The 12044-nt window shown below is 38.2% G+C and overlaps 1 protein-coding gene across 2 annotated transcripts in view; it reads right to left on the bottom strand.

Annotated features, from left to right (window-relative positions):
* Positions 1-12044, bottom strand: part of LOC145992427 (uncharacterized) — a 228312-nt gene that overhangs the window by 15321 nt on the left and 200947 nt on the right. The window contains exon 1 of one of the 2 annotated variants that reach the window (XM_083128813.1): positions 10829-11629. The exons of the other annotated variant lie outside the window; for it this stretch is intronic. Within the exon in view, the coding sequence (XP_082984939.1) occupies positions 10829-11624 (796 nt within the window). The 5' untranslated portion in view covers positions 11625-11629. Of the gene's footprint in view, positions 1-10828; positions 11630-12044 lie in introns of those variants that run through there. 2 annotated transcript variants of the gene reach the window in all.

Genomic DNA, 12044 nt, shown 5'->3' with positions numbered 1-12044 from the left:
TCAGAGACAGTGAAAACAATTACTACTACATCCCTGAATAAGAAATAGGAATTTGGCATTAAAAAAAATAGAGGGAGACCCCATACCAAATACGTTGCAGTGAGATATGGCAGCCATTTTCAAAATGGTGGATATTAGAAATAAGCGCTTCAAGATGTGGAAACTGGTTAATTTGACTAAATATAAAACGCTGAATCCGAAAATATCCATTTCAGATCTGATCAGTTGATTATCTGGCCGTCGTAAAAGACCATATATGCTCTGTCTCGGTTATCTCTGGAGCAAGCGAACGAAAACAAGTCTCTGCGCAAGCAGTGACGCGAGAGGGAACTGGATTGAGTGGAGGGAAGAAGCGACTAGTTACCAGCCTTCGCAGCAGCGTGTACTGCTTCGCTCTGGCCACTCGATTCCCCACCTTCCCTGCCGTTATGCACGGACTTGCTCCACACATTCCGGGGACATAATATAGACTTCCTTGCTCATCGAACGACATAGCATTCTATGGGAATTTAAAGTAACATATGTTTAAGATTTATAACTATGGATTGGATTTACAGGCACTATAAAAACTGTCGAAATAATTAAGCAAAGAGGCATTAAAATTGAAAAATAGGCTTGATAATACACATAAAAAAAGGCACATAATGGGCATCTACATTCAACATTGTAAGTAACGAAAGGGCTCAAATTAAAATCCCCTCATCCAAAATTTAATATTTCCATAACATAAATGGTTGTAATTTCATAATGCATGCAGAGAATTGCATAATAATTGTATAATTTTTAATTTAACGGAAATAATAATATATATTTATACATTATTTATTCATCTTGAAGGCAGAAAAATCTGTTTCAATTTTAAACAATAAAACCAATGGGCTTTTTACACTCCTTTTTTAACTGTTAGGTAAGAATTTTAGATAAGGGGCCATTTCCCCACATACATGAAGGGTGCAAAATGGCCATATGTGCCGTTGCACCCACAAATTTTAACTCATTCATTCATTTGTAGTGGATATCAAGAATTCCTGTGCGGGGAAATCGCAAAGGAACTGTTGTGAACAAAGCCGAATTCGAACCTGGAACTTTCGGTACTTCATTCAACGTGCTAGGTCAGAGGGAAGGCTATAAGCCCTCGAAGAACAGGAGGCTGCGTTTTTTCCTAGTTGTCACCTACTAGGCACTCTGAAGATTATTAATCGATTAAATCGACAGCCCGAGTTGTAACATTAACAGCTATGTGGAGGCAAACATCAGACCATGTTACCATTAACTTAGGATCATGTTTCCATTAAGTACAGTAGTGGCATTAATTCTGGACACTTCTAAGAATTATGATGAAAATCACATTCAAGTTTTGATTTTAATTTAAATTTACGTTTTTGTTGAAGTCCAATTTTCAGGAAATAGACGAACATGTCTTTATGTTCAATGTTTCAAAGAGTGAGCACACTAAATATAATAATAATTATACAGAAAATGTAACTCATTGTTCTTAGCATAACAACATCTGTAAAATGTTCATTCAGTAAAAAGTAAATTTTGGCACACACTCATTACGGTTATTGTAACTGGGTTGTGTTAATATTTTGTGGGATATCCATTCGATTTGATAACTGCCTCGATTCTTCGTGGCATCGAGTCCACCAAACATTTGAGATCTTCCGGTATTATCACTCCCATGATTGGACGATGGCCTCTAACAGCTCCCTCTTGTTGCTGGGATTCCGACGTGCCACCAAAACTTTAAGCCTTGACCACAAGTTCTCAATCGGGTTGAGGTCGGGACTGTTCCCGGGCCAAGGCAAAACAGTAATACTATGGTCCCTGAACCATCGCTGATTGATTCCAGCATTGTGACACCTCGCGCCATCCTGCTGAAAGAAGCACCGCTGAACGTTACCCCCAAACAAATCACGAATAATGGGCAGCAATTTTACCTGTAAGACCTGTTCTTGGTATTTTTTGGCATTAATGTTGCCTTCTAACACTGCTAGGTGCCCGACACCATGCCTTGCCATGCTTCCCCACACCATGACACTGATAGGATGCTTCGTAGTGGCGGTGGTGCACTCAGGTATCATGTCTTCACTTTTTCGGTGACTCACATACCTGATACCATCACTTCCAAAGATGCTGATCTTGCTTTCATCGCTCCAAATTACTTTACCCCAATCTTCTTGTGTCCACTCCCTGTGTGCTAACGCCCATTGCACACGCTTTTTCCTCTGCTTTGGTTGAGATAAGGCTTCTTTCTTGCGACCCTCGCTAGTAAACCATTTTCAGAAAGTTTTTGTCTGACTGTTCGGTCAGAAACTACTACTCCAGAAGTTCTCAAAATGGCATTAACATCTCTTGCTGTACGCCGGCGATCTTGTAGAGAAAGGCAACAGATTCTACGACAGTCTTGAGCAGTTAATTTTGGTTTCCTGCCACTTCTAGGAGCAGTTTGTGTGTTCCCAGTTGCTTCATACCGCTTGCAAACCTTTCTAGCGCCTGACTTTGTAGCACCACCACCCAACCTTTTTCCTATTTCTTCATAAGAATAACCTTCATTACGAAGTGTCACTGCCTTACTCCTTTTACTTGGTGACCAATCAGCTCGTTTTATTGTGTTAGGAGCCATTATTTGCAATTTCAGTATCACTTTTCAACTCGCTCCACTACATAGAGTACCTAACGATGTTCTCTTCACAGAAGTCAGCTGCAAAGTGTTGTAAAGAATGAAAACAAAGAGTTCAGTTGGTTGAAAATACCAACAACAATACTAATAAATATACCAATAATCAAACAACTATGCTGCAGTAAGGTGAGAGCGATTCTTGAGGTCAGCGAACGATGTACAACAATGATGCTCAAAGTTGATGTAATACACAAGAATCGCACACAAGCGTTCTGTTGGATGAAAATAACAATAACAATAATAATCAGGCTACAATAATGCACCAGATGCATTATTGAAGTTACTGAATGATGTAATTTAAATTATTTAATTTTTCTATACAGGATATAGTTTTACATTCGAGTTATTCTAATAAAAAATAACATTTTACAAAAAGTGTCCAGAATTAATGCCACTACTGTACATGGACGAAATCATTTAACTTCTACAAAAAAAAAAATCTTTGGTGGTAGAATACTGATGTTGATCATTATTGGCATAAAATGCCATTTTACAACAGAGTACTAGACATTTTTAAAATAAAAATATGAAACGCGTACCTTAATGATTGTATTTGAACGTAAAGCTACAACAGTATTGTATAGACTACATAACAGCATGTGATTGTATTTTTTCTCGTAGATTGATTTTGTGAATTGTCACTTTGTATACTGTTCATAACTTTAATAATACAGCTAATGGAACTAAAAATCAAAAACTTGTAAACAAAATACAATTTACACTGAGCAATAAAGTTTGCTTCTGCAGCTGTTTATGCACCTTGAAAATATTTCAAAATATATCTTTTGATAAGTCACTACACTTGTTACTAGAACGTCTTGCACAAACTCTTGAATTGTGTAATTTGCAGCATGATAATTTTTCAACCATACCTTCACATATTGCTAACAATAAGGCTGAAACTGATAAACACTGTTTTCCTGACCTCAAGAAACAGAAGTATTTGACCGTAATAAGCTCAATGGATTCGATAGCCGGTTCTAAATACGAGTTAATCTGCTTGTGTGTACTGAACCACAAAATGCCGTTCATTGTGCATAAGTTGTGGACGTCTAGGTGCCCTAACGAAGTGACACGGATGAAATTTGACAATAAAAGCAATGTCCTTTCTGTCTTCCAACCAGGAATACCCTGGTTTACCTTCTTCCAGAAAAAAAATACTGCCCTTGAACCACAAGACATTTCGTAAGGGACAACTTGGCACAAGCAGGTGCAAATATTGGCTCGTTCCTTGGTACTCAAGATAAACGTTCAACTGTCTTCATTAATCTAGTGTGTTTTTTTGTCTACGCTGCACACTGGCCAAGAATTAAACAGCTCTTTTCCCAATGTGCTAACACCTTTGTTCCTTTTTTTACAGCGTTCTGTGGAAAATCAGGCCGGATGGAGGAAAAATGTTGATGTTCACTGGCTCGAAATGTAAACCTTCCCGGCTGTACGAGAAACGACCTGAACGAAGAATGTTCGGTAGGAATTAAACTAAACAGAGTATTTTACCATCTGCGTTTCCACCATTTCGTGCAGCGTAGATCTGTAAAAAGTATTATTTTAAAATTAAGAGTAAATATATTAAAGCTAATTGGTAGGGGAATGAAAATTGAAAGACGGAGGGTCGGAAAGAGCTACGAGTAAAACGCACACATACTTTGATGTGTTATTTAGCGTCGATGTTCTTACACTCTTGCCTGATCGCGAAGATGAGGATGTTTTCAGTTAATCTGTGAACGTGTGACACGCACCTTCTGCCTTTTAGGGTTTTATGTTAGTCTGTTACAACCCTTCTATCGGACTTCTCAAAGGCTTCTAAGGGTTAGTAGGACCAAGCCCTTGCGAGCAGGGACTGCAGTTGAAACCTACTTTCAGTTTCAGTTTCAGTTCGGCTCGGAATGAAACATTGCGGTTCACTTTCAGTTCTCGAACTGAAACTGGAATGAAACCGGAGTATATATGTCCGAACCAGAACTGGAATGATCTGATGTTTTACATCCAGTTCGGCACGAAATGAAACCATTCGGTTCATTTTCAGTTCTCGAACTGAAACTGGAATGGAACCGGAATATATATGTCCGAACCGTAACTGGAATGATCTGAGGTTATAGTTTCAGTTCGGCCCGGAATAAAACCTTTCGGTTCACTTTCAGTTCTTGAACTGAAACTGGAATGAAACCAGAATATATCTATCCGAACCGTAACTGAAATGATCTGGGGTTTTAGTTTCAGTTCGGCCCAGAATGAAACCTTTCGGTTCACTTTCAGTTCTCGAACTCAAACTGGAATGAAACCGGAGTATATATGTCCGAACCACAACTGGAATGATCTGGGGTTTTAGTTTCAGTTCGGCCCGGAATGAAACCTTTCGGTTCACTTTCAGTTCTCGAACTGAAACTGGAATGAAACCGGAGCATATCTATCCGAACCGTAACTAGAATGATCTGAGGTTGGACTTCTAGTTCGGTCCGGAATGAAACCCTTCTGTTCATTTTTAGTTCTCGAACTAAAATTGGAACGAAACCGGAGTATATCTACCCGAACTGTAAATGGATGGTCTGAACTTTCACTTCCAGTTTGGCCCGGAATGAAAGTTTTCAGTTTTCAACATACTTGTTCACACATAAACACATGTGCAGATGTAACAAACAAGTTCTTATGGGTTGGCAACCATGGCAGGTTCCAGCTTTGTTGTTATTTGTTTTTTTACAATAGAGGATAAGAAAACTCTTGTTCTTTTTTAATTTCTGAAAGTAGCGTATGACATCACAGTACAGTAACCAAATTGTAGTTAAACAAATACATTTATGAAAGTAACGTATGTCATCACAGTACAGCAACCAAATTGTAGTTAATAAAACAGATACAATTCTATGTGAGCTGTGGCTAGCTTCATAAGTGTGTCCATTTTCGCGCAAAACTACACCAATAAGATTAATACACATTAGATTTTCCTATGGCAGCAAATTTTCCAATTCATGGAAAATGGCATTTACTCTTTTGTATGTAATTACATAATTTTGTTTGGTTTTCTGAATTCCTGAAAATAGAAAATTAAAATAAAATAGTGTATGAACTGTTAATTTATGAAAAACGCAATAAGCATCTATCCTCGATGGATATTTTCACACCTACAAATAACCATGGATTAAAGAAAAATCACTTAAAAATGTGTTTCACAAACTTTGGTCGATTGTAAATGATACATGTCATAATTTTGTAGTACGAGTTCCTCCTCCTCGTATTTGCACTTTAACAGCTATTATTTAAATTTTGAATAAAAAAGGAAATTAGGTCATACATAAATCTTACGATGTTAATCTTTTAAATGTCTTTCCAAACGAGAATTATGAAAAACGACAGCAAACATGTGAGCATTAAAAACAATGACTATTGACCTTCCTCCTCGACGAACTCGTAAAGACTACTGTAGCTAATAGAGGATCTGAAAGAATTTTCATCTTGGTTTAAGGCTGGCAAGTGCTGATCAGAACGCTTTTGGAATAAAGCATTCGTCCGCAAGACCATGAGATCATCAAGTGTTGGAGAGGAAAGGTTGTACCTCAAATCTGACATTACAAACTTCACACTTGAGAACAACCGCTCCACGCTTACCTGGGTGGCTGGTGCAGCCAAAACCACCGGTGTCGGGAAAAATGCGCCCGGGAAAAGTGCGCTCTCGCAATAAAAGTTGGAAAAATGTGCCCTCTCAAGAGTAACCACAATGAAAAGTGGGGAAAATGTGCATTGCACTTGCCTTCCCCAGTTACCCATTGAAAGAAAATGTATTGTGGTTTAAGCCGACAGTGTGTCGATCAAACTTCTTTCGTGACCGCAGAACCAATGACCACCACTCTTGGACAATGCCGATATGAGAATTGTTTCTTGAATTGCGCTGCAGCTGTGGTGAAAAACACGATTCCAATGTGGATTTGATTAATATCTTGTATGAACAGGGTTATTTATAGTACCTGGATTTAAACAGTTTGATGGCATGGCAGTCGGGTAGGAGGCCACGTGATTGGTTGGGAACGGGAATGCAATGCGCTGTAAGGCACTGTTGGAAAATACATCCTTCCTGTTCCCTTCCTACAGGTGGTGACGCAATAGAAACTGGACGGGACGGACCTAGTGACTAGTGTGTCACCTACTGACTATTTGAATCAACAATGTTATTTTTTTATGTTGTAACAATATTACATTTATTTTGTTATAATTGAAATCTGGGCTATAAAATATGAAAAATGACACCAAACACGACCAAGATATACGAATTACAAACATATTGCCACTCAGAAGTAATAACTACGTATCCATATTATTATGTAGCGTATTGAAAGCAATGAGTTCGTGTTTGGTGTCATTTTTCACACTTATTTCATACAATTTTTAGGTATATAAAATATTGAGAATTCAGGGGGTACACAGAAATATTCAATTATGTCAAGGGGGACTCTCAGGCAAAAAAAATTGAGAAACACTGCCTTAATGGCATTTCAGATCTTATCTATTTCCAAATATTCGGATCTGGCAGCCCCCAAAATACCAAATTGTTCACTACGAAGTTTTATTCCGAAACAAATCTTAAACTGAAAGTACACGGAGGGTTATGGTGCACCAGAATGTAGCGAAACATTTCAGTTCAGGTTCGAGTGCGAACTATAAGTCGAACTGGAGCATGTTTCAGTTCGAGTTCAAATTCGGTTCGCAGTCCCTGCTTGCGAGGTCTGTGGTGCAGGATTTATTTTTAATTATCACCTATGTAGGTTTGAAATGAAAGATCCTTAAGATCTTTTACTCGAAGATTTATTTATACTTCCGATGTTATACAAACACTTTTTCAAACAGACAGTTCACCCGATACAACTTGTAGGCCTAAACCTATTAGTTGTACCGAAGTTTATAACCCTGGTATTTTGATGATGCAGGAGAACGCCTTATTCAGAGTTGGGTTTGTGGAATATCTGCCAAATGGAGTACAAGTACACCAGCCAATCCGAAGATTGAAGCAAGATATTACCCAACGTCCCCTGAACCATCAGCCTTTCGGCAACCAGGAGAATGTCCCGTAGACTCACAAAAGTCTAGCTCTTTTATATCATATTGTTGTTTACAATTTACCATGGTTATTACATAGTTGTTTTATATTTCCATAGTTTCAACATTTTTTCTGATTTAAGTTAAACAATTCATTACCTATTGTAACATTAACAATAACACATTTTTAAAGAAAAGATTCCAACATAGATTAATACAATACAGATTGAATAGTTCTGTGCTTGAAAAAGTATGTGTTGACGGGCGACACACGTGGTGTGTAAGAAGCCAACCAGTGCCATCTCTTGGGGTTTAATATAATAATAATAAAACCAATTGAGTATCGACGAGCGATAAGAACTTCTGAGAAAGATCGTCATTCGTAACATTGTTTCATTTAATGTGCAATTAATTTACAGCCATTTTATGTTTAGCTACAATAAAGGCACGTATAATTAGGCGTGAGTTTTGATATCATAATATCAGCAGTGAAAGATGCACGACAATCTCAAGCCGCAACAGTGATGATATGATGAAATTGAAGAAGGGACACTCTTAAGGAGTCCTCCTCCGTAGTCGAGCGGGTTAAGGCGTTCACTCGTCTTGAGATCGTTCGCTGCGGGACGGCGTAGGTTCGAATCCGGCTCTGGTCGGAATTTATTCGTCCTACGTATGAGGAAATTGGGAAGCTCCGAGTGAGTGAGCGTAACCCGGTCGAGAAGACCTACAACAACGGCCGGGGGTTCGTCGGGCTGATCACCCGTCACCCCAACACTGGTCTGAGACCAGCAGTCGGTAGGTAAGCCAAGGCCCGCCAAGGTGCTGTAGAGCTGTTATGTTATGTTACACTCTTAAGGAAGGAACACCCCAGATATGAATCCGGGACCTTGGCGTCGTAGTGCGCTGTGATAACCACTTTGCCACACACACAGAGAAAGCAAAAAAATAAAAGATGTCAGAAGAAGTAAAAACGAAAGGTGGAGAGTGTCAGAAAGAATTAAAGTGCAAGAAGAGAGAGAGAGCGAAAGAGAAGAGGAAGAGAGAGAAATAGTAAGAATAGGAGGGGAAGCGAGAGATTAGAGGGGGGAAATGTGTGAAAGAGAGTGAAGATAGTAGAAAGGAGATGTCAACATCGAAACAGTGCGATTTTTTTTGTTGTTGTTGTTGAAGTCTATTTATGTTCAATTAGGTTCATCGGGACCTATTGCTTAAAGTGGGATCTGAACTACTTTAAAATTTGTCCCATCGTTGTGACCCTGGAGGAAAAAGTAAAATAAGAGACGACGGAGATAGGAATAGAAAGGAGAGAGAGAAGTTACACGAGCAGAGAAAGAAGGGTAGAAACGAGGTGTTAGCGCTGTGCCAACCACTTCACCACGGCTAAAGACATCAATGGAAAAACAGTGCCTAACCACAAAATGAGAACAAGCTAAAGACGAAGGTATTTATACATTTTGATAAGGAACAAAGTAGACATATCGCACTACACAGTTATATAGCAACATTTCTTTTTCTTTTTATGATGGGAGTATAGAAGCTATGACTGAGCACTATTGCCACATACAAAATTCACCTCACAGGACGAGAGAAGGTTAAGCTGTAGCAAAATTATCTTTACAAGCTACAATTTTAGAAAATGTAGCCCGCTACAACTATAATCACGGATACAAACTTTGTAGCTATCTACAGTAGCGCCGCTATAAGTAGCACTGTACTTCCAACCGTTGTGTGTGAGTACCAATCACACTTTTAAGAAATGACATTAGAACAGAGTTTTCATGTTTGAAACAAAAGTGGTTTAAACAACTTGTTTTAAACGTTTAAAACACATGGCTTTGTTTTTTTCACAAATGTTTAAAATGTTTAAAACAAAGTGTTTTAAACATGTTTTTTCAGACTTATTTAAAACACATTTTGATACTTGATGTTTGATAGTTTGTGGTTATTTGCGTGTTTTGCAACTATGCCTTTTCATTCAATGCCTGTCATTCTGTTTACTGTGTATAGAAATCTGTTCAGTGGCTGAAAATGTATATTGAATTAACAAAGAAACATATCGTGATGAAGTCCCGTGGGTCACGTTTAAAACACCTGGCTATGTTTTTTTACAGGTGTTTAAAATATTTGAAAAATTGAATACTACATGGACGAAAACGTTTTGTTCGTCACTTACACTGCAAAATGTACACATTGTTGTTAATGTCAAAATTTAGTTGCATAGACGATTAAAATATCGTATAAAAAAACAAAAAAAACATAGTTGCCACGTGGACTCAGTGGCGCCTGGCAACTGTGGATTAGGTGAAGCTTCTCGAACAGCCTACATACGAGATTTAAGAGTAACATAAATGTGTATTTAAGAATAGTCAAGCGTTTACTTTACAATAGGAATACAGTCCCTCCTTGGATGATTAACAGATTCCTTATTAATCATTATTCTTAGAAAATCAGTCTTCTTGACATTATGTTTTTAACGCTTTATTTGTTCTCGTTTAAAACACTGTTTAAAACAAGAAAACTGTTATATTTCTTTAAAAAAAACCTTTTGTTTCTTAAAAAAAAACACAAATTTTGCCAACCCTGGATTAGAACAAGTCTGTGAATGTAAATAGTGTGCCACGACATAAAAATTAGTTGTAGAAACAATGAAAATTTAGTAGAAAGGAACAGAGCTAAACTGTAAAAAAAGTATACTTTCTAGAAACTACTTTGATCACTTTTAGTGCACATAACAAGTGTGCACATTTAAAAAGTGTACTAAAAGCGTTCTAAATTCAAATGTGTTCCAAAAGTGTGCAAAATCTTTCCAAGGAACTACTATTTGATCACTTTTAGGACACTTTCAGTTTGTGAAGTACTTTTTGAACAGTTGCAAAGTACTTTTAGGACACATTGAAAACATTCCTTGCTAATTTATATCATACAATTTACTGTTTGGATACTATAAAATTTGAAGAAATCTAATGTTCACGTGAATACATAGAATTTATTCAAGTTTTATAGCATTCAAGTAGTAAATGTTATAATTGAAAATCTATTTCTAATGGTTAGCGATTTCAGTGAGGAGCATGCGCACCTTAATCTTGTAAATCTTGTAAATTGGAAACGTTGCGCACATACCTGAATGGCTGTCCGGTAACAGGAGACCTTCATCATCTTGATGGAAGGATGCATGGGTAAGTGTGACGACCACAACCAATATACTGGAGAAGAGAAGGAAGAGGAAAGTTGCCAGGACAACTATAACAGTTGTTCGTCGCCTCCTTTCCTTTGGAGGCAAATCCTTTCGAGGTAATTTAATCTGGGGATTGTTGGATTTCCTAGACATGGAGCTTTCAGAACGTCTTAGGTTAGATCTGATGCTTTGAGCGCTACCGCGTCTTTGAGCCAACTTCTTCTGCATTACTATGTCTGCATAATTTTGATATCCGGCAGGCTCGCTTAGTTGCCTACTGAAATTTCGCCCGCCACATTTTTGCTTCGCCACCCTCGGCTTGGAGTCGTATCTAATGATATCCGACTGGTGACGAGATATCTTGGCACTATTGTGTCTCCGGATATCGTCTCTGCAGTGAACCAGGCCTCCTACATCGGACGCGTGTCGTATTAGATTTTGCGAGCCTCTCAAAGTGGCGAGTTTTCTGAAATCAATTTCCACTGGTGTTCCTGGGATCTTCTTGAACTTCGGATCGTAAGGATTAAGCAAGATTTGAGTCGTTTCGTCGTCAATGTAAAACGACACTCTGTTTCCCAAATCGTCATCTTGAAGTGAGCCTGGATTCGGACTTCTGCTGTTGTGTCTCTTAATGTTTACAATTTTCGGACTGTTTTTGGCCTTGCTGGCTCCGCACTGGTTTATATTCTCCCCTGAAATATCGGCGGAACCTTCGGCCAAAGATGCAGTGGTAACAACCATTTCTTACACTTCGACTTAGAAAAAGAATGCTAGTTGTAATTTTCTCCACAATGGCGCTAGCTACCGCCTTTTAAGTTCACGTCAAGGTTTGCTTTCTTTTCACAGATCTAAAATGTAAGTAGTCTCAAGTAAATATGCCTATCGTTAAACACAATGTTCAGAAGCAAGCACAGAAGCGTATAGACTTTTATAGTTCAAAAACGAGTCACTGAGATGTCACGACAAAACTGAGTCACTTACTGTCGAATGGTTACCGCAGAATAATACACCATGAAGTTTGAGTAACTTTGGGGGAAAGCAACCAAAATTCACGCCAATAGTGCTTAAAACGCGTATAATTCATAAATACAATTCAAATCCTCGGAAAATCGTACACAACAGTCTTCACATCCCATGAAAGTAACCATTGCAAACACGGAA

Source organism: Lepisma saccharinum, chromosome 1 (assembly GCF_977018435.1).
Source record: "Lepisma saccharinum chromosome 1, izLepSacc3.1, whole genome shotgun sequence".
Taxonomy (NCBI): Eukaryota; Metazoa; Arthropoda; class Insecta; order Zygentoma; family Lepismatidae; genus Lepisma; species Lepisma saccharinum.
The sequence above is the reverse complement of the archived record's forward strand: the minus strand, read 5'-3'. Positions and strand labels throughout refer to the sequence as shown.